The sequence below is a fragment of the Thrips palmi genome, unplaced genomic scaffold (assembly GCF_012932325.1).
Source record: "Thrips palmi isolate BJ-2018 unplaced genomic scaffold, TpBJ-2018v1 HiC_scaffold_11, whole genome shotgun sequence".
NCBI classification, from domain to species: Eukaryota; Metazoa; Arthropoda; class Insecta; order Thysanoptera; family Thripidae; genus Thrips; species Thrips palmi.
This window is the reverse complement of record NW_023144622.1, coordinates 1844082-1864927: the sequence shown is the minus strand read 5'-3', so window position 1 is coordinate 1864927 and position 20846 is coordinate 1844082. Positions and strand designations below refer to the sequence as shown.

Here is a 20846-nt window from a genome sequence, read left to right as displayed (position 1 = left end):
CTGGCACGGCGCCGCGACTCACTAAAGCCTCTCCGTGGCATTCCCTACCCGAAGAGGCAGGGCAAAGGCGCTTCGCACGGCGTCAAGTGGCCTTTCAATCTCGCCATTTCTGTTTGTTTATGAAAGTCTGTTTTGATGTTTCTGGCTGGTCTTTGTTTCATCGTGACTATGCTCTCCTGGCAAGATAATTTTATACATTGTGTTAGTGGATTAGTGTTAAATAAAAGACTAAACTTAAATCATTTTTACACTTTATTTTAAGGATACTGTAATCTATGCACAAACAATGATAAACACTATGCTATAGAAAGCTATATTCATAATTTAAAAACAAAGTAAAAGCTTCCCAACAATCACAGTGCTATTGAATACCATTAAAAACACACAACAGCTTAGTACCTAGTCATTATGCGCTTTATAAAAGTAATATGTACATATATCTGAGGAAAGATCAGTTCAATTTTATGTTTGCTAAGGGGAAAAAAATAAGAATGAGAAACTGAGTACAATACAACTTAAATACAATCATCAGAATCTTCTGGTCATGACTATTGAAGTGAATCAAACTCCCATCTTAAATTATATGACAAATGTCACAGGTAAACCTTAATGGCTCAAAATTTACAAGCCACCATGCTTTTTGTGCAAATGCAAACAAACAGAACCGAAAAGACAAGTTTCAACTGCTCAAATCCTCAGAGCATTTAAAGGTTTTATGTTCAGGGTTGCGAATTTTGGACAAATTCTATGGCGAGGAGCAAATGTGAAATGTGCTTTTTGATTGATGAGCAGTATTCTTTTAAATGAACACTAAGTTATCAGTCTTTTTCTACCCACAAGTTGAAACACAAAACAATGGAATTTATACCTTTTGAACAGTTGTTTAGTGCAAATACTTATATAGTAGGCAGGAAGTTGGAACTATGAATTGGAAGTTAACCAAAATTTTGACATGATATACACATAGCGTGAAGCTATACTCAGGACAGAGGAGAAGAACAAGTAATATACTAATGATCACAATGCTCTTGAGCATCTCCTCAGAGATCTTAGAGAACTTCATTTCCTGGGCATACAGATTCGTTCCCCCTTTTTGGCCCATCCCAACACATCCACAGAATTGTAGAAATTTTTAAAAAGAAAGCATTACCATGCCTAATTGAAAAGACGACAATAAAACATTTCTAGAAGAGATACATTATACAAAGAGATTACACAAGGCTACAGCAGATGATAATTTTGAATGTCGAAATTTTAATTCCAAATTTCATGCAAATGGTAAGCTAAGATAAACTTCCCTCAGGGAGGTACTGTGTCAATAGAGTAAATAGTTTAAGATATTGCTCTACTTAGGTCCTAGAAATAAATAAGCACAACAATGAGAAATTAAAAGGCACTAAAATCTTGAAAAGCTTCTCTTGCAAGCATATGCTTTAGATGTGTATACACAGTGACAGGTCACATATTTGAGCTTTCACCTGCTTTCAGCGCCAATTTTCAGTTCAGATTAAAATCTATGACTACATTAGCACTGATAAATGACAGCTGATAACCCAAGATTTTGGTTAAGTTACTCTGAAATGGGGAAGAATAAAAAAGGGGTGCCTAAAGCAATCAAGTTTGTATTACAATGAATTAGTGGTAAATCGTCCGCACTTTTCGATGAGTAGAAAATTTCACATTTTAAAAACCTCTTAAATTGATACATTATTAATTTCACAGAAGCATTGAAAAATTATAATACACATCACAGTCTACCTAGATCTAACATCACACCCCTGTTATACATGAAAATGCGACAAAACGTTTTGAAAATTCAGTTATTTCAAGTTATTACAACAGTTCCATGCTTGCATCTTCTCTCTGGGACTGCTAAGCAGTCCATCAATTTTGTAATCATACAGAATGGTTGGATCACAATTGCACTGCATTTATAGACACTGACAAAGCACATAAAGACTTATTTTATTTTTTGTTTCTTTTTCAAAATTCATTTTTAAAATCTTATACACGAGCAGACACAATAGCACCTTAATTGATTCGATTGAGGAAATAACAAAATGAGCTGCATTAAGAGAAATTTTTTTCAAAATCAACATGAAAACTTTCATAACTTTTCCTCAACCTGCGTTCGGAATATTATTATGAAAAGAAAACAGCACAAATGAGTAGGCACGTACTGATACTCTTGACAGGTGATTTGTATACAACACTGGAAATCCTATAACTACAATGGACGGATCAACAGTCAAGGTGATTGTACTGATGGAAACAGGGTGTTTCCAAATTAAATTTCCTCGGTCTACCTCACTTTCCACAATGTCTATAACTGGCCAGTAAGCTGAATCTTGAAGCAAAGGCAATTACATAGTACAACTACCAGTTTATCAAGACAGAAAATCAAAGTACGAACTCAAACTTTTTTCAAAAACAGAAGAAAAAACAACTGCATCTAATGTAACACTATTGTCTATGAATATTATTAAATACACTGAAAGCCAACAACATCTACATTCAAACAACTTGAACAATTGATTTCGGGGGAGATATCACAACATGCGCAGTATGCACAAATACAGACACGTAGTGTCAGTACAAATGAAAATAGTACTGCACATTGAACTGCAAACCCAATGAAGCAATGGACCAGGTAGAGAAGTCACTTTTTAGTAGTTACTCCTGAATAAGATCCCATGACCTAGTCCAGCATAATTTGGGAAATTTCTTTGAAAAAGGATATGTTTCCCCCACTAAATTCTTCAAAATAAACATCTAACTAGTTTAGCTGTGCACTCATACACAGTAGAAGAAAGTTGACCAGACTAACTATGAACACGGACCCAAATGTCACCCATGGTGTACAAAATGGAGGGAACTACATTTTGGCCCCAATTATGCACCTTGCTACCTAAACCAGTGGCATTGCTGTTCAGCAAGGAGGTAATCACTTTACCAAATATTATGGACTGATCAACTTCTGGCAGCTAAAGTCCCCTTTAAATGTTAGAACAGTTATGGCCAACAGTTATTAAAAATACATTAAATACAATTCAATTGACAAAATCACACCATTAAGTAATAGCTTTATACAGGATTGCAGATGACAAAAATGAAAACTTTAAAAAAATGCCATTTTCTATTTATAGTACCATGGGACAACATTGATGAGGACAACTAAATCATCCAAAGGCAATCAGTTCAAACAACTTCTAATAATAGGATGTTCACCAATATTATTACATTCCCATTGGAGTGCCATCAAAACATGACTTGAACTCAATCATGGGAAGAACAACTAATATGGGAAAATGTAAATAGGAACTTAAATGCCTCCCACAAAAAAAAAAAAAAAAAACAGGTCCTGGAAGTCCTTCCAAACTTCCTGACCAAAACGAAATCAGACTATTTCCTGCTATCTTTTGCTACTTGAGGTTTCCTAATATGACAAAGTTTACATGACACACCTAAAAATCAATCAAATGTCCGAGGAGCAGCAAACAGAAAACACTCAAAATCACATCGAATAATATAGGAAGCAATGCTCACAGTCCTGAAACAGAGCGTTAAGTCTTGAAACAAAAGACTAGGTCTGAATCACTTATGTCCCTCATTTCCTTTGTGCAGAAAAAAAAAACAAAAAACAAAGACACCAACAAAGAAAATTAAAGAATTGAGCCTTCAAACCACTTGTCAGTGGTCTTTTCAGTTTTCTTTATAATCTACTCCTATTCAAACCTTAAGCTCTCCAAATATATGAGAAACTTAACTGAAAGTTAGGATAAAGAAATAAAATTGAGGCATGTAAAGTGAAGAGAGCATATCTGATTGTTAGCATCAAAAATTATTATGCATTAAAACAGAGACCAAATTTTCAATCTTGGGCACAATAACTGTCTTGTTCAAAACAAATTACTGTATATAGAGTGCTTACCCAATTATAATCAATGAAACAAAGTACCATCAACATTGTAATTGAATGGCAACTTAAGGACATAAATTAATGCATTATGAGTCAGTGATAGATAAAACTTAATTTTTCAGGATATGTAACAAAACAACTTAAGTAGAAAGGGATGAAAATTCACAATAAAGAAGTACAGGCAATGTAACCGCTGAGGGCCAAATAAAATTTCTTGAAATTTATTGGACAAAGACAAATTGGTAAAAATTTGGAACGCTCATCTTATTAAGGAAGTAAAACAAACTGTCATAAAGTCATAAAAAGTCCTCACTAAAAGGAATTGTGCCATAAAATCCCACAAGCCAAATTTATCAGATGACCTCATCAAATAACTTAAAAGACAGGTGGCTGTTAAGTAAGGTGAGACAACGATTCACTACAGTTATGTAGTAATTTGAAGTCCTATTTATGAAGTTCAAGAAAAAAAGCAACAATCATGGAACTTGAAACAGCACAGCAATTGGATTTTGTCGATGTAGAGTGTTGAACATCGAGTCACGTTATTTGACAAAATTCTGATGGGAGACTTTTGAGAACTGTGCACACATTATGCAACATAATCAAAAACACAAGTATAATGTAGGAACATTCAAACACACAAAAACAGCCATATTTTAAGAATCCCATGAAACAAACAACTTCGAACTACAAAAAATTTCAAGACAGCTTCAAATTGGGTTTACATTTTGTCAGGTTAAAAACTCACGATCAGAATATGTCAAGTCAAAAATGAAACAACTGTGCTTTGTACAATAGTAAAACGGCAGTGAAAACACATAAAACAAAACAAATACAAGCATGTAAGAAATTTAAAAAAACAAAAAACATGCAAGTTGGTCATTATCACATTCAATTATTTGCTAAGTATTGCAAACAGTGTCATTTACAGGCTCAATGGTAATAACAAATTTAAAGCTTCTTTAGTAAAATGCTGCAATTATCTCATTAAAACAGGAAAATTTTAAAGATTTGCTGGGCTTAGGAGCATTGCACATATTTGTGATAAAATTAATTCAGACATTCTAATGTTAAAAATCTTAAACAGAATTCAATAAGCTGACTATGATAAGAATCAAAAATTTGACAACAAATTGATTTGACTTGCAAGTGTCACAGCATTGTATTACAACATTTTGCTTGCTAATGTTGCAAGTTGTCGAAGTCATTTGAAAACATGTAATACTAAATCTATGATAGGCAAGATCAACCAGACAGATTGAATCACTGTTGTCACTTTTAAGCATATACTTTAAATAGATAACCAAGCTTGCTAGTATGCTGGCAAGCCTGTGAAGCCTGCACACCAGCAACTTGTATTCATGAGATCGCAGATCTTAAGTTTAAAATCTTTCTTAAAACTTTATAGCTATAAATATAATACAAACAGACCTATGTAGGAGCAGCAAGCATCCTCTCCGAGATCACACATCGTTATGAGAATGAGCTGTTGGGAATCTGAGGCAATTTAGTCGATTGATGTGACTGGTGAGAATGACGGGAATGCATGGTGCTCGAGCGATCGCGCTCCCGATCATCAGAGCTTATCTTGTTAGTTGATAAGCAGCTGCTACCTAAAGGATTTGTTTTGCCTGAATTCCTAGAAGATGAGGCAGAAGTACGCAATGGTTGACATTCTGTTTTCTCATCAGGTGCCCTCGGTAAGCGTCTTCGGAGCCATCCATGCCGCAGAGCACTGTAGGGAGTCATTCTTTGTTCTGGGTCCCATTCAAGACAGCGTCTCAAGAAGTCCATGAACTGATGATCACCACGACCTTTCAAAGCAATGTATAACTGCTTTGAGCCAGGTGGCCCTCTAGGCTTCCCCCTCCTAGACATGCCACCCCCACACACAGCAGTTCCATCAGAGTGGAGGGTGACAGAACAGTAACGTGGGTAACCCTTTGAGCTGAAGAAGTTTTTGGTGTACTTTCCTGCATCCATGAGTGACCCAGGAGGCATACCTCTAAGCTCCATTATGCAAGCGAGCTGATCTCCTTCATCTTCTCCAGGCAGCAAGGGACTTCCAGTGAGCAGTTCAGCGAGAATGCACCCCAGGCTCCACATGTCAATGGGCATCCCATATCGAGCCCCCAAAATAACTTCAGGGGCACGGTAGAAACGTGACTGTATGTACGTGTACATACGTTGAGGTTCGTAGCAACTTGATCCAAAATCAATGACCTGCATCAAACAGAAAAGTTTCACTTAGTCAAGTTGTAGGTACAAGTGGCAATACCGTTAGCATGCATGTAACCCAGTGTATACAAAACGAGACAACACTAAGTGAAATTTTTACCTTTATTCCACTGCGGCTCTGTTGCTTTAATAAGATGTTCTCTGGTTTCATATCACAATGAATAATTTTATTCTGATACAGGGCGTCTAGGCATTGCAGCAGGCAGTAGCAAAACTTGCGAACTAGTTGCAAACTGAAGCCTTGAAACTTATTCTTCTTGATGAGTTCATATAAATTAATAGAAAGCAGCTCAAATGTAATGCACATATGATTCCGGAATGTGAAATGATCGAACATGTGAATTATGTTCATTGTATTGTTTGTGTCTTGCTTCCTCAAGTCTTCCAGAATCCTTACTTCCTCTTGCGCTTGACGATGAAACCTCTTTTCATTACGAACCATCTTCAGAGCTACATGTTCATGAGTTTTGTGGTCATAAGCTTTGACAACCTGACCAAAGCTACCCTTGCCAATAACTTTTAACACCTCGTACCTGTAGGCAACGTGGTCGTGTGGAACATGAATGTATGAACCTTGTTCATTATCGTATCCACAATTATTAGGAGCACCTGGAATGCCCGCAACTTTCTCAGCATTTGCACCGATGAAGAAAATTTCATTGTAGTTATAAATTTCATAATGTTCATATGGCATCAATTTGTTTCTATACAGTTTCATAACTTGGTCCGGTGTTGCTGCAATGGCCTTGGGCTTCACAACAGCGTTAGCATTCTTGTTGGCAGCTGTTTGCGGGCTGTTTGGGTCTTCTTGTGCTGAGGTGCTTTTGTAGTGGATGGCCAGGGCAAGTGCAGGCAGCACTGTGGGGACACCTGCAGGCTGACCCGGACCCTCCCCGTTGGCGTTGGCGTTCGCCGCGGCCGGCTGCTGCGGCTGCTGGGGCGTCGTCAAGGGAGAGTCTTGCGGCGTCGCCAGCGGAGATTCCTGCACCACTTTCAAGGGAGGCAAGTGGTTTCTGTTCTCTGAAAGATGTGTCAGGCACGTCTCACCTGCACCGTTGGACCCGTTGAGGTTGTAGACCAAAGTTTGGGCTCTTGTGTTGGGCATCGTGCTTTCCAAAATTGCACAGGTTGCTCTCGATATTTCTTTCAGATGGACACCTGACATAATCCGCCCCAAAACCACCAGCACAACCAGCCTCCGACCACCACCTATTTAATGAATACTAGGACTAGGCGATAGCAGGTGCTCTGTGGGGTGCAGGTCAGGCCTACGTTTCATGTCTCAGTTCAGTCCAGAGCCGCCTCCCGTCCACAAAGTAAGAGTCCTTGGGTAGCAAAACTCAGACATTCTCTTGATGGATTCTATTCACAGTCAGAGGAGGACATAAATTTACAATAACTCATGTATATTATTGTTGCACCCGTCCATGGTTTAGCCTCAACAAATTCCAAGCACTAAATTCAGGTTAGCCAAAACCTTTCCACGAATCCTTTGTTATGATTCGAACGTGAGCACAAAAGAAACTCAACTATTAGATAAAGAAGGGTACATTTTGGGCATCGCAGTTGGGAGTGATTGAAGGGACCGACCTAAAATGCGTTGAAAGGCTTCAAGACAAAATTATGTGGAGATTTTTTATGGTTATTAATATTTCCTTTCACTGCGAGAAGAGAACGTCTACAAGGGAGGAGTCTCGTGGGATGTGTGACCACATGAGATCGCGCAAAGCATTGTACAAACTCGGCTAAGGGTTCTAAAGCTCGATTAAAAGTACTTCTATCTGCATTTTTTTAATAGATTTCACTCTTAAAAATTTGGGTGGATAATAGCTGGGACGAAAAAGATGCAACAAGAAAGAGTGAGATATCTGCCATCTGCCGTTTAGTGATCATGTGCTTTGGTAGTCCCGGAATCCTGAAATTTTCATACTCTTGTTGTGTTGTGAGTGAAAACGCATTTTTATCTGTCATCGTACTCCTTTCTAACTTTTAGACGTGATTGATTAGTGTTTAGACAGAACGATGGCGACCACACCAGCGTCTACTGAGGCTAAACCCAAGGTTGATCTTGGCATCCTCGAAGAAGACGACGAATTTGAAGAATTTCCCACCGAAGGTGAATACAAAGTTGCCGACCCAACTCCCTTTGTTTCCCGTTTTAGTTCTGCTTCCCCGCAATATTTTATCCAAACAGCTTTGTTTTTCTGCAATTTTGAGACTTGTTCACTCTGCGGTTTATGTAATTTCTCAACTTTCCATGACGTCGTTTTACTTCTTTGCGCTAGATTTCGTTCACGTTCTCTGTAGAGGTTATCTGTTACACGCCTGTCAGCTTTAGTTTCATTCATTGTTGAATGAGGGGTTTCTCCCCCTTTTTCCCTGTCTGCAGCTCTCGTTTTCTTGTTTCAGATTGGACTGCCCGAGACGAAGATGAAGAAGACATCAGTGTGTGGGAGGATAATTGGGACGATGACAATGTCGAAGATGATTTCAGTCAACAGTTGAGGTAAGATTCGTTGTGCGTTTCTCCAAGATGGTTTCACTGGTGCTTTCTTTAGGTTGACAAATGGCAAACGTTTTGTTGCAGGGCGGAGCTGGAGAAGCAGGGCCAAGTTTTGAATGTCTGAGTCTACTGAAGAATAATTATCTTTATTTGAAGAAAGTCCATGCTTTGCTTTGTGTACCTGGCTTGTTGACAGCTGAGCCTGTCTTCTACTTTAATTTTGATGTCACATAAATCACTTTACCCATAATCCGAGTAGAGTCCATTATTTCCCCAAGCCCACTATTTTTTTTATAACTTCAATCCCTAAATATTAAAAGGCCCTTGAAAGATGTCCGAGCATTGCTCATACTGAAGAGCAGTTAACTTGTTTGCAAAAATTTGCCCCCGTGAAAATTATACTGCTCAGATACTGCTGTTACAGTGCAGCACTAACATCCACTCTCATTTTTACTTTGCCCTTATGAGACAGGTGACCACCTGCTTCAAATTCCACAGCGTGCAACAGTGCCATTGCTTTTGTGCATTCAATACTCAATGCCAAGAATGGTTAACTAGAAATACAGCTTTTTCCTGACAAGATACATGAAGCTTTTAAGTCAGCTGCTAATTAGATAAATTTGAAATCAAGGCACTTGACCCTGACCATTTTGCGTACACAATGAGAAAGGGCACCCTTTCTCATGTCAACACAGTTCATGAAGCAACCTAGATCAGTGCTGGCTCTAAGGACAATTAGGAAATGTGAATAAATTCAAACTGACTTGTCTCCTTCACACCTTTAATGGTTCTGAACAGAATGACACAAAACAGCAACTGTTTACTTCTTGTAACCACAGCTCTTCCTCCTACCACGGGCACGCTCGAACTTGCGGCCCTTAGATCTGACGTAAGGCTTAGTGTGACTGCGTGGAACACCAGGAGCAAGTCCAAAGTGCTTGCAGGCCTCACGGGCGTTGCGGCAACCTGAAAAGAAGATTTAATTCAATTAAAACAAAGCAAACTATTGTTCGGAACATGGAATAAACAAGACACTGCCAGGAAAATGCACACAAAAATACAACTAGCTATTTCACTTGGACTTTTAAATGTAGAGAACCTTGGGCAGAGTATCCAGATACTAAAAATGTGGACACTGAAGGAATAAGTTCACTCGGTTTTTTATTCCTCCCATAATCATTCATGCCTTACTATAAGAGCAAAGGCATGCCAAGAGAGAGGCCTAGAACAGGTGCTACAATCTAACTGAGGACTATTGCGTATTTGTAGAGAATCTTGGGCAGAGTATCCAGATATTAAAAATGTGGACACTGAAGGAATAAATTCACTCGGTTTTTTATTCCTCCCATTATCATTCATGCCTTACTATAAGAGCAAAGGCATGCCAAGAGAGAGGCCTAGAACAGGTCCTACAATCCGAGGACTATTTAAGAATTTGTAGAGAATCTTGGGCAGAGTATCCAGATACTAGAAATGTGGACACTGAAGGAATAAATTCACTCGGTTTTTTCTCCCTCCCATAGTCATTCATGCCTTACTATAAAATGCAAAGGCATGCCAAGAGAGAGGCAACAGGGAAACAAATCCTGACGGACATATACATTACCTTGCATGAGAACTGTGTTCTTGCCAGTAGGTGCCTTCAAGGCAAGCTGATCGAAGGTGATGATCTCACCACCAGCCTTCAGGATCCTAGCACGGGCTCTACCAGTGACACGCAGGGCGCACACCTGTAACAAGAATATATCACATTTCATACAAAGAGCCTTAAAACACCGAGCTGACACCCGACAGGGTTGACATCATATTCACTCCTTATGCAACTGCCAAGGCTGACAGTACAGAGGCTGACACAAACAACAGATGAGACTTACGGAAAGCTTGGGCAGGTCCAAGAGACGACGGTCATCAGTGACAGTTCCCACGATGACAGCCATGCGGTTCTCACGGCCGGGCTTCTTCATGTAGCGGACGATGCGCGCAACGGAAATTGGGGGCTTGTGAATCTTTGACATAAACAGCCTCTTCAGGACAATTTTGTTGAACTTGCTGTTTGTCCTCCTGGCCAGGAAGCGGTACAGCTGAAAATCAAACCAAATATTAGCAAAATGTTGCCAAGGCCGATGAATATGACATGTCCATCATGTCGCACTCCTAACCGGTCGACGCAATGAACATAACCTAACCGTGCCAGGTTAGGCAGGCGGCAGACCAAAACAGACTGCGTAAAGACGACTTAAAGAGAGTAATATAGGCAAGGACAAGCTAAAACATAACAGACGCAGCCGTAAAAAAGGCTGCGTTGACCGAACACCACGAGAAAACTGACATAGAATAACACGTCTGAACGGCATCATGGGCACATAGAAAGTTGAGAAACGAAGTGAAGTAAAGACTAAAGGAACTCCAGAGGAAAACGACATTGAGTTTCCCGTTAAGAAAAATTAACTGTAAATGTGGTAATGTATTACCTTAACCAAAAGCCGCAAATAAACATCCTGGGACCTAGGCTCGGTCCTACGGACCTTGCGGTCGTACTTGTGATTGATATCAATACCCTGAAATCATAAAATGAAAGTGCAATGTAAGGGACCTGAAAGAAATTGATAAATCAAATATTCAAGCTCGACATTAAAATTAAGTTCAAAAGGTAATCTAGACGGTAGATTACGATGAAAATAGATACAAATACGCCGTGCACCACGTACCATGTTTACTAGGACCGAGTACCGGAAACGAAGATCCGAAATTCGTTCCTCTGCGGCGACTCCGCCTTGTAGGCTACTGGTTCCGGTTTTTAGAGGCCTTGTCTTGTTGTTCTTCTATTTTACGGCTAGTGGACAAGTGATATTTTTTAAACAAAGTTTTGCAGCTACCCTAATACTTTGTGATTTTTTAAATTGTTATTTATCTTTTTTATTTTTTATTTTGAAACGGAATCAGGTCACTGTGGGTTGATATTATTATTCTCCGGTCCGGCCAAATAATGTGCGTTACTGTACAGTTTCTGTTCGCGGTTGGAACGAACGACAGCTCGTAAACAAAACAAATTTGTCTTGTCTTGTCTGTCAAGTCAAATGAAATGGCTATGTAGTTTAACTGAGTACTTACGTTTGTAATTTTGTATGTTCAGACCGTATTCAGTAAATACATCTGTCAACGTTAGGTTCGGTGACAAAGGTAAACTGTGTTTAGAGCAACTGTTCTGCTACTTAGATGCCTTTTTTCAGGCTCTTGTTTCCACAATTTTTTGGTGTTTGCTTCTGATCTTTCTTTTTTCCTTTTCAGGCTACCGTTAAATTTTTCAAAAATTAGTTTTGTTTCCAAGCATTTGCCTTAGGACAATGTCGTCCCGTAAAAGACCTCGAGAACCACCTCTGCGCTACATGGAATCACCTGTCCCCAGCAAAGTGGCGAGAGGGGCCTTTTCTGATATGGAGGACGCACAGCTACTCTCGGCTTTGATGAAGCATGGCCCTGTTGACATAAGCAAACTAACCGCATTGGTACCCACCAGAAACGAGTATCAGGTTTGTTTTCCATGTCGCAAACCGGGCTTACTTTAGTCCTGCGCGGTAACTTTGACGCATGATCCAGAAATTCAATTAAATTAACGTCATTGCCACCTATTGTTTCATTTTCCATTGTCAATTGTGATTGTGTTTGTTTCAGGTGAAGCAAAGAATTTTAGTACTGCAGAGGAAAGCACAACAGTCCCTGACAACTGTTGAGTTAGGCGGTAACAAGAGGGGTCCTAAGTATCAGGCCCGTCAGAAAGTTGCGCTTGACCAATGGTTAGATGATCTATTGCATCTCGAGGAAAAAGCTCAAATTATGCATGGTACTCAGGAGGAACTTCATGTGCGTATGCTTCCCAAATGTATGAGTTTAATTGCCAAGTATGAGGATCATCCTCAGCCTCATGAATGTGCTGGGGTTAATTTTAAGTAAGTATAATGGTAATGTATGTGTTGCATTGAAAAGGGCCTTGTTTGCTCGCTGACCAGCATCCCCTTCATTTTTCCCTGACAGAAATGTCTACGGATTTTTAGAGAATATGATGCTTGGGCAGCCATCAAAAAACTTAAAAAAGGAAGATGCAAAATTTTTAATAGAATCATTGCAGCGTCTATCAACTGCTGTTGATAATTCCAATGTGGCAAAAGAGACTGAATTTTTGCTGTGTGGCCGTCCTCAGTGGCGTTTCAAGGGGGAAAGACTCCGCACATATGGAAAGACCAGATATGTAAGTTCTTTAACATCAACAATCTAATTTTTTTTTAAGGTGTTCTTTGATTTCATTTGTCTTTTCCAACTTAACCTTCAGCTCTTCTCTGATAATGAAGATGATGAACTTGAAGAAGGACTGAAAATCCTGGACTCTGCCAAGTTTAACCCTTTCCAAGTTCCCAAACAATTAATTAAAAGAAATGAACCTTTAAAAAAGTAAGCAAATAGTCTCTGTCCTGTGATATTTGAGAGAGTGTAATTTGTTGGGGAAATAAATAGTAACTCAGATCTGGTATACTGCCGGTATTTATTAGTCAATGTCATTAAAGGTAACTAGTTAGCCACTTCAGCCCAATCAAAGCTGGTAGGCAGTTGATCATTTTTCCAATCCTTCGAAAGCATGCTTCTAGATACAGCAATTCTTTCACTCAAATTACAACCAACACCAAGAGATAGAATGCCATGTTATCAAGCAAAGTAATTTTTCCATAATATTTTTCCAAATTTAGTCTATCACTGCTTTTATCACACAACAAAATCATGTCTACACATCAGCTATAAATTGTTTATTTGAAAGTAGTGAGAGTAGGACCAGCCTAACTGACACCACTACTTACAGTGCTCAAATCAACATAAAAATAGTTGTACCATTTCATACAGGGTTTTTAAAACCCCAAGTGCATGGCACTCAATAATCTACCCGAGACAATGCCAGAGTATACATACACCAATTTCATAAATACATGGAATGACAACAGAACAGGCAAGGAGGTTTACATTCTCACTCTCTACATGTGCAATTCTTTAGACATACAGTGTTAAGTCAGAATTAAAATTATCTCCCCAAAGTGTACAATCAACCTCAACAGGCATAGCAATGAATGAGATACAATATGTTTCAAAAGTCAATCATCCTATTCTTCCAATCAAAGGCTTGGAAAGCAGGGTATTGAGCTGGGACTTCAGTTGACGGCTGCGATCATTTGAGGGCAGTTGGGTAATTCACAAGGTGAAAAGGGCTTGCAGCTATTTTGAGAGTTGCGAACACGAGCCTCAAAATGCTCAAACAGTAATGGTTTCTGGCAGTATGTACAAGACTGGTAAAAAAGGAAATAGAAAAAGAAAATTAGAAAATTTAAGTTATAGTTAATACCAAACTGAGCAGTTCCTTAAGTATATAGTACCTTCGGGCAGGTTTCCTGAGACAGGGGCATCCCAAGCTTGTTCCAGACTTGGAGCATGTCTCCAATCAGACGATCAATCATTGGCTTTGTGTGGTGTGGGGTAGGAGCCATGCGCAGCTTTTCTTGTCCTCGAGGAACAGTTGGATAGTTGATTGCTTGGACATAGTGTCCATAGTTGCGGAGTAATTCATCACTGACTTTTGAACCAAGAAGGGGATCTCCGATCTACAATTAATTTGAATATGAATAAACAGGTTTTATTTCAACCGTAATGAGATAAATCTGACAGTTTATAAGACTCACCTTAATTGGAATGATGTGAGAGGGTGTGTGTTCAACTGGTAATCCATTTGCTTTGAGCTGGGATCGAAGGTATCTGACTATTTCCTGATGTTGAGCACGCAACTCGCGCCCTTCTTCAGAAGCCAGGATCTGAACAGCTTTTCTTGCTCCAGCCAAAACAGTAGGTGGCAGAGAAGTAGTGAAAATGAAACCGGCAGCATAGCTACGGATCATATCCACAAGGTTGGATGTTCCAGCAATGTAGCCTCCAACATTGCCAAATGCCTTGCCTAAAAATTGTTTATTTTAGAAAAATAAATTACAAATAAAATTGACATAGACAATAGTTCTTGTTAGCTCTTTCTTTTCAAGGTGGATAAAATTTGCCAATTCTTACCTAAAGTTCCAGAAATGATGTCCATATTATGCAGCTGCTTTTCTCGTTCCCCGATGCCGGCTCCGTGCTCACCATAGAGCCCCACAGCATGCACTTCGTCCACAAAAGTGAGAGCCCCATAATGGTGGGCAACCTCACACAACTCCTCTAGGGGACACACAGCCCCAGTCATGGAATGCACAGTTTCAAATGCAACAATCTTTGGAAGGTTTTTATCAACCTAAACACAAAATAAGCATTTTATCAATTGGCCACTCATAGTTCATAATGGTCTGATTCAAATGAACAACCGTCCTATTTTTTTAAAATGATAAACTTACAGCAGACAATTTTGCTTCAAGATCAGCCACATCATTGTGCTTAAATATGTGTTTAGGAACACGGCTGTTCCTAATTCCTTGGATCATGGATGCATGGTTCCCTGCATCTGAGAAGATATGGCAGCCTGGCAGCGCTTGGGCAAGAGTGAAGAGGGTCGAATCATTTGCAACAAAGCAAGATGTAAAAAGCAAAGCTGCTTCCTTCTGATGCAACTTTGCCAGGTCATCTTCCAACCCTTCATGAAAGAGGGAGTTTCCAGAAATGTTGCGGGTGCCACCAGCACCAGCTCCATAGGTTTCAAGTGCATGCCTAAGCAAAAAGAATAATTATATTTAATTCCTACAAAATATCCTCAAAATTAATTGTTTCTGAGCAAAATGCTGCAAACTATTCCTTTACCTGACAGCACCCTTCACCTCCGGATGGCGACTCATACCAAGGTAATCATTTGAACACCAAACAGTGATGGGTTTTTCTCCCCAGCTGTACTCAAGAGCAGAAGGGAAGTCCGAGGCCAAACGATTGACTTTCTTGAAAACACGGTAGGAGTGGTCATGCTTCTTGCGCATTATCTGCTCATGGAAAAACTCCTCGTATTCAAACTTGCCATCTGTAAAATAAAGGATCAGAGTGTAGGATTCTTTAATGTACAAACACAGCCTCTCACTGTGCTACAAAGTGGGATTAATTTTTATGATCTAAAAGAGTATGAATTATTGTCTTTGTTTAGTTCCAAGAGCTAGGTGCAGACAGTAAATGAAAGTCTGAATATAGAGGTACAGAAATAAAAGCACTTATAAGCAGTACTAGAGAGCCCACCTTCACCACCCTTTCCATGAGGAACAGGACACTTTCCATGTTTGTTATTGGCAACATTTTTCATGTTTCCTTCGGGCACACCAGGCAAAGATCCCACACCAGATGCAGCTTCCTCTGTCGATCCTTCCTGCCCAACCCACACTGCAAGCCAAAAAGGCACCAATTCAAGCAACCATGTCCCAGGCATTTTCATTTTAGTTTGATTTTTGAATGAACAAAGAGATAAACATTGAATCAATTAATCATGAACCACAAAAGCTATTAGCACACATCATGCATGGAGAGCAACAATGGATATGCGACATGATGATGAAGTACCTGGATGCGAGTTGGCTGTAGACTCGATGATGTCTTCTTTGCCAGCTTCCTTCACAAGAGGGGTCACTTCGGCAAGGAAGGGACACTTCTTCATGGCTTGAGCAGCTAGAATTAATTAAATTATTACATTATTATTAAATTATCACTCACATCCAAAATTTGTAGGACAATTAAAATGACAAAGCCTACCTCCTTCATTGTTTGCAGTGTTGGAATCAGTCGAGGCCACGGAGCTTGCAAGTCTTGATACAACAGGGCAATGTTGTCCATATGTCTTGAGAAGAGAGGTCCCATAGTTGCGCACATATGTGCTGGACAGACGAGTTAAGAACGGGCACGGCATGTCTGCTCCTGAAGAATCACAAATTTCAAAATGTTAAATTTTGAGCTTCTTTGATAAAAGGGACAGTGAATCAACAATTTTATTCATAACAGGGAGCATTGACATACCTGGTAAGTTCAAGCAGGAGATGATTTTCCGGCTATGTTGAGCTAACTGAAACAAGACAGAATACTAGTTCAGTACAATGGAAGTCAATAAATATGAAGTCATGACGTTTTTTGCGCATTCTTCTTGTTTTAAACACATGGAAGTCTACTGAGACTACATTGACAAGCAGACAGTGCAGACGACTGCGCCCAGTTGTCCAGCACAAGAGGCACACCAACAAAAATAACACCCAAAATGCTACTTTAACTGAAAGTTCGCACAAATCTCTGAACATTCCTACACAACAATTCAGGTGTCTTAGGAATCACATAGAAATTACCTAACTTTCCCCTCACTTTCTCTCTCTTGGAATTAAAATTGATCGCCCTTGGGTTGAGAAACGGGCGGAGCCTTTTGAGATGTTCAACTAGCGTTCTCAAGTATCGTCATACAAACTTGCCAACCAACCAGAATTTAATTAATGACACTGTATCAAAAAGCCAGCATGAGAATCCCTTGAAATACTGGGTTCACACTATGTTAGTTCAGTTCGAAACGAATTTTCTACTTTTGGAGAATGCGTGCGCATAAAACGCACGATATATGGTTCAGCAAGGTTTGCGTAGGTTTGCCTAGTGCCCTGCCGGAGCGCGCGATAAGTTCGAAACGCGGCGCGACAGTGGTCAGAGGGTCAGAGCACCATTGCACCTGTCGCAGGTCGCGAAACGCGACGGCGTGTTATGAAATATCCGCACACTGAGGTGATCTGACGAACAAACACCAATGTTTGCCCGGTAGCGTTGCCAGACCTTTTTGGCCCTATTGGCACAGGCGGCTGGCGAGGTGGCGGAGCAGCGAAGCTAGGCGAAGCGCACTGTACTGTTTGGCACCCGCAATAGAAAACTAGATCAGGCGGCACCTCGTGAGTGCGAGAAGTAAGGCCGTGGCATGCCCGGTGGGGTTCCGATGCCCTGTTATCTAACGAGCCCTGTTCAAACCGCGGCCATTGTTATGAAACGGAACAATTCACGCCGCGAGGCTCCTCGACGTCACAAGGGTTGCCCACTGGTTGCTTCTGGTTGCCTACCTCAGTCTGCCCTCTGGAACTAGACGCACCAGGGAGGGCGGTGTGGGCGACCCTACCAATACGACTCTGGTCAACTCGCGTCGAGGGGGCGCTGCTTGCCGGTGTCCACTGCGTTCCGTTCACCGTGCCGGACTAGACTGACGGAATTTCAGCCTTTTCTACGAGGCGAGCGAGCGACCGCTCAACACCTTTCCACACCTTGTCGCAACCTCGCACTGCGCGACGACCAGCCGACCAACCCTCTGTGACGTCGGTGACGTCACTGGCTGCCTAGGCCAGCCACAGACCATCTGATTCTGTTTCCGGTTCCGCTACACTGATAAGGTCGCGGCCGGATTGGGGGGAGAGGGGGAGGACCTCCGCGGTGTGCCGGTGTGTGCGACCTTCCTCCGAGTTGAACGTATTCGGATGAACGTTGGAACCGGTTCTATCCCTTCGGTATTCGGGTTCATTTCCTTCGAGCAAAACAGCCTCTGACGTCATGGGATTGTACACTGAACCAGACCGCCTGGTCAGTCGGCTCTCAAAATCCTGGACGAAGAGGGCCAATGCTGCGCCACGCCAAGATGCACGTCATGACAGAGCTCGCCTTTCACGTGTCGTCGACATGCTGACTCTACTCCGGCGGATCGAGCCGCGAGTGTGGCGGAAAAGCCCCGATTCCGCACAGTGTGCTTCGTCGCTCCGTCTCTCTCGCACTCATGGGCGCCCTGTACGAGAAAGGTTCGGTAGGCGGTCAAGAGCGAATCGGGGAGATCGTCAATTAATTGTTAATTAATCGCAAGGTGCATTCTCCGCCGCCCCACGCGGTGGCCGAGACTGAGGCCGGCGGGTTGACCTCCAGCTGGCCGAGTCCGAAGAGTCGTTTCGTCGCTCTGGCGCACTCCCTCGAGGTGCGAGAGAGACAGCGTTGGTGCGTGGCGAGTCAGCGGGTTGCCTGTTGCCTACCGCGGGCTTCCCCCGACGCCATCACCATGGCCTGCAGGGCCTGCACGGCCTGCTCGCGCGCGTCGCGGCGCGTCGCGGCGCGTCGCCCTGGAATGTAGCAACCCAAACGTTTCCAAACGCAATTATGGGAAAGGAATAAAACCGGGCTTGCGTAAGCCCGCGTCGTCCATCGCATTTGCATTTCGCCAGTTGCAACCCGCGGGGGGGCACTTCGGGTCTCTTCGGGATACTTCGGGTCGACTTCGGGGCACAACCCGGGGCACCTGATTTCCATACACGAGTGTGTGGCGTGTGTGCGCGCACCACCGAGCAGACGACACGCGGGTTGACGTTGTTATGACGTCAGCGCGGCCACCGCGGCGGGAGGGTCTCGCTCTAGACCGGGCCGGGCGGCGGGCGGCGCGGTCACCACTCAGAGTGAATCTCAATTGCCGCGCCACGGCCAACACAGTGGCCAACGCAGTGGACACTTGGACATTTCGATTTGGCCTCAAGTCGCACCGTCGTTCGGTATTCGGCCGAGTCATCGCGGCGAGAACCAGTTCCCCCGACCTCTCCGCCTCTCCGCGTCGCCGCGTCCCGCGGCCGAGCGGTTACGTCTCGTGTCCCTAGCCGCCACGCCGGTGTCCCTGACCGGCAGGAGGGAAGTGCCGAAGGCGGAAAGAGAGGGAGGAGGAGGAGGAGGAGAGATACGCTATCAGGACGGCCATTTCATCGAGTGCATTTTCTCGCCATCTTTCCGATCGAGGCGCCGCCAAAACGCGTGCCTCCGCCTGGCGCGATTCGCAAGGAACCGCCAAATGCCATCACTTCAGGAAGTCCCGCACTCCGATGCGAAAAAAGAGCACCGACAACAAGAAAAAGGTCGGCGGAAACCGCGCCAGTTTGATCCGCAGACGCTTTTCGGAGCGATTTCGGAGGCGCCCCTCGATGATAGCGTGGACTTCCCTGACCTGCCGCGCGAACGCGAACTTCGTGACTCAGCAGAAGACAAACTGTTGCTCGGCACATTATGGACCAGAAAAACAACAACAATGCAGAGTAACTGTGTCACTAGTGACACTCGATCAATGTTACCATCCGTTCGCCGCCCTGCTCCCCCAAGAAGTCTCCCCGCCCGGCTGCATCGCGCAGTTTAAATAGCCTCCCCGCCAGCCAGCTGCAGCCAGCGTGCTGCGGTAGCGCGGCAGCACTGTGCCAGGGTCAGAGGTGTTGTGGAGGACGTCGAGAGTGTAGAGGCTGGGGCTGACTCGCCGAACCCGTTGCGCAGCGATCAGACCGTCCGCGTAACGCCGATAAAAGTCCAACCTGTCCGTAGACCTGTCCGCGACTGTCCGCGACAGGTGGCCCTTATCAATTCACCTTCGCCTGTAAATCGCGGTCAACCCGGTCAATCCGTCGACCCCGAGGCCGGGCACGCCAGAGAAACGCCGTAAATTAAAAGGCCAGACAGACCTCGAGTGTCGTCTGCTAAAAAAGAGCGAGTGCAGCAACGTGCGGCGACTGGCCTCGGCAGATTTGCATAGAGAGGCAAAGTGCACGTCGTTTTCGCCATCGGACTGGAAGCTTTGGAAACTTGCAGTGCGTCGGGCACAAGTCGTGTGGGAAACCCACGATGCGGACTTGAGATTTGGAGCCACAGCTGCTGCTGTCTTACGCGAAAGGACAGTGCGCCCCACAAGCTGCTGCGTCCGCGGGTCCGCGCCGCCGAGCTAGGCAACCTTGGCAACCTCACCTGCGCGGGCTTGTATCGGGTCCACACCGCGGCTGCCGTCATCTTGGTGGAGTCTGGAATGACGCTTTCACTGTTCTGGGTGCTCGGCGACGGCTGCGATGGCGGTGCTGTCTGTGCTCTACGCACTGAGAGCGACAGACCTAGAATGAGCGGGGGCCAGCGGGCGCGCGGCGTGTCGCCACAACCCACCTCGCTCGGCCCCTCGGCCCCGGCGCGGCGGGGAGGGCGGGGATGGACCCCCCGGGGAGGGGAGGGGGGCAGAGCGCGAGGGGAGGGCGGAGAGGGTCCTCGGGGTCATTCCCTGCACACTGATCCCGAGAGTCTTTTCCACCGCTCTGTCTCTCTCGCACTCATATGGCGTCCCGTATGGGTGCGAGAGAGACAGAGCGATGGAAAAGACTCGGAATGTGGAAGCAGTCTGCTGCACGGCGCACG

General features: G+C 43.3%; 5 protein-coding genes across 8 annotated transcripts; 2 read left to right on the top strand and 3 right to left on the bottom strand.

The window, feature by feature from the left end:
• Positions 1-234: 234 nt before the first annotated feature.
• On the bottom strand, positions 235-7843 carry LOC117639522 (dual specificity tyrosine-phosphorylation-regulated kinase 2). The gene is made up of 2 exons (XM_034375278.1): positions 6258-7843; positions 235-6142 (listed from the first exon to the last, which is right to left on the bottom strand). The coding sequence occupies exons 1-2, from the start codon at positions 7320-7322 to the stop codon at positions 5393-5395; spliced, it is 1815 nt and encodes a 604-aa protein (XP_034231169.1). The 5' UTR covers positions 7323-7843; the 3' UTR covers positions 235-5392.
• Positions 7844-8077: 234 nt separating this feature from the next.
• LOC117639529 (26S proteasome complex subunit SEM1) lies at positions 8078-8915 on the top strand. Its single transcript, XM_034375286.1, has 3 exons — positions 8078-8273; positions 8567-8663; positions 8745-8915. The coding sequence occupies exons 1-3, from the start codon at positions 8180-8182 to the stop codon at positions 8782-8784; spliced, it is 231 nt and encodes a 76-aa protein (XP_034231177.1). The 5' UTR covers positions 8078-8179; the 3' UTR covers positions 8785-8915.
• Positions 8916-9420: 505 nt separating this feature from the next.
• Positions 9421-11498, bottom strand: LOC117639526 (60S ribosomal protein L18). Its single transcript, XM_034375283.1, has 5 exons — positions 11369-11498; positions 11132-11218; positions 10535-10741; positions 10267-10390; positions 9421-9626 (listed from the first exon to the last, which is right to left on the bottom strand). The coding sequence occupies exons 1-5, from the start codon at positions 11369-11371 to the stop codon at positions 9481-9483; spliced, it is 567 nt and encodes a 188-aa protein (XP_034231174.1). The 5' UTR covers positions 11372-11498; the 3' UTR covers positions 9421-9480.
• Positions 11499-11642: 144 nt separating this feature from the next.
• On the top strand, positions 11643-13182 carry LOC117639524. The gene is made up of 5 exons (XM_034375280.1): positions 11643-11840; positions 11949-12190; positions 12333-12607; positions 12693-12906; positions 12988-13182. Exons 2-5 carry the CDS (start codon positions 12005-12007, stop codon positions 13108-13110), a joined length of 798 nt encoding a protein of 265 aa, XP_034231171.1. The 5' UTR covers positions 11643-11840; positions 11949-12004; the 3' UTR covers positions 13111-13182.
• Positions 13179-20569, bottom strand: LOC117639521 (5-aminolevulinate synthase, erythroid-specific, mitochondrial). 4 transcript variants are annotated; one of them, XM_034375274.1, is made up of 11 exons: positions 20412-20569; positions 16662-16707; positions 16401-16562; positions 16212-16316; positions 15894-16034; positions 15474-15684; positions 15074-15383; positions 14754-14973; positions 14378-14646; positions 14075-14299; positions 13179-13987 (listed from the first exon to the last, which is right to left on the bottom strand). In XM_034375274.1, the coding sequence occupies exons 1-11, from the start codon at positions 20451-20453 to the stop codon at positions 13853-13855; spliced, it is 1866 nt and encodes a 621-aa protein (XP_034231165.1). In that variant the 5' UTR covers positions 20454-20569; the 3' UTR covers positions 13179-13852. The 4 variants fall into 4 exon arrangements, with proteins under 4 accessions (XP_034231165.1, XP_034231166.1, XP_034231167.1 ...); XM_034375275.1 differs by lacking the exon at positions 20412-20569 and adding an exon at positions 19754-19773; XM_034375276.1 differs by lacking the exon at positions 20412-20569 and adding an exon at positions 16982-17100.
• Between the last annotated feature and the right edge of the window lie 277 nt (positions 20570-20846).

Excerpts from the sequence above, each read along its gene's own strand:
- LOC117639522 (XM_034375278.1), bottom strand. The coding sequence starts at position 7,322 with ATGTCAGGTGTCCATCTGAAAGAAATATCGAGAGCAACCTGTGCAATT. Across the intron at positions 6,143-6,257 it reads AGAGCCGCAGTGGAATAAAG|GTCATTGATTTTGGATCAAG; the intron begins GTAAAAATTTCA and ends TGTTTGATGCAG.
- LOC117639529 (XM_034375286.1), top strand. The coding sequence starts at position 8,180 with ATGGCGACCACACCAGCGTCTACTGAGGCTAAACCCAAGGTTGATCTT. Across the intron at positions 8,274-8,566 it reads TGAAGAATTTCCCACCGAAG|ATTGGACTGCCCGAGACGAA; the intron begins GTGAATACAAAG and ends TTCTTGTTTCAG. Across the intron at positions 8,664-8,744 it reads GATTTCAGTCAACAGTTGAG|GGCGGAGCTGGAGAAGCAGG; the intron begins GTAAGATTCGTT and ends GTTTTGTTGCAG.
- LOC117639526 (XM_034375283.1), bottom strand. Across the intron at positions 10,742-11,131 it reads ATTTGCGGCTTTTGGTTAAG|CTGTACCGCTTCCTGGCCAG; the intron begins GTAATACATTAC and ends TTTGATTTTCAG. Across the intron at positions 10,391-10,534 it reads TGGACCTGCCCAAGCTTTCC|GTGTGCGCCCTGCGTGTCAC; the intron begins GTAAGTCTCATC and ends TTCTTGTTACAG.
- LOC117639524 (XM_034375280.1), top strand. The coding sequence starts at position 12,005 with ATGTCGTCCCGTAAAAGACCTCGAGAACCACCTCTGCGCTACATGGAA. Across the intron at positions 12,608-12,692 it reads TGTGCTGGGGTTAATTTTAA|AAATGTCTACGGATTTTTAG; the intron begins GTAAGTATAATG and ends TTTCCCTGACAG. Across the intron at positions 12,907-12,987 it reads CATATGGAAAGACCAGATAT|CTCTTCTCTGATAATGAAGA; the intron begins GTAAGTTCTTTA and ends CTTAACCTTCAG.
- LOC117639521 (XM_034375274.1), bottom strand. The coding sequence starts at position 20,453 with ATGACGGCAGCCGCGGTGTGGACCCGATACAAGCCCGCGCAG. Across the intron at positions 16,317-16,400 it reads CACTGCAAACAATGAAGGAG|CTGCTCAAGCCATGAAGAAG; the intron begins GTAGGCTTTGTC and ends AATTAATTCTAG. Across the intron at positions 13,988-14,074 it reads CTCAGGAAACCTGCCCGAAG|TCTTGTACATACTGCCAGAA; the intron begins GTACTATATACT and ends CTTTTTTACCAG.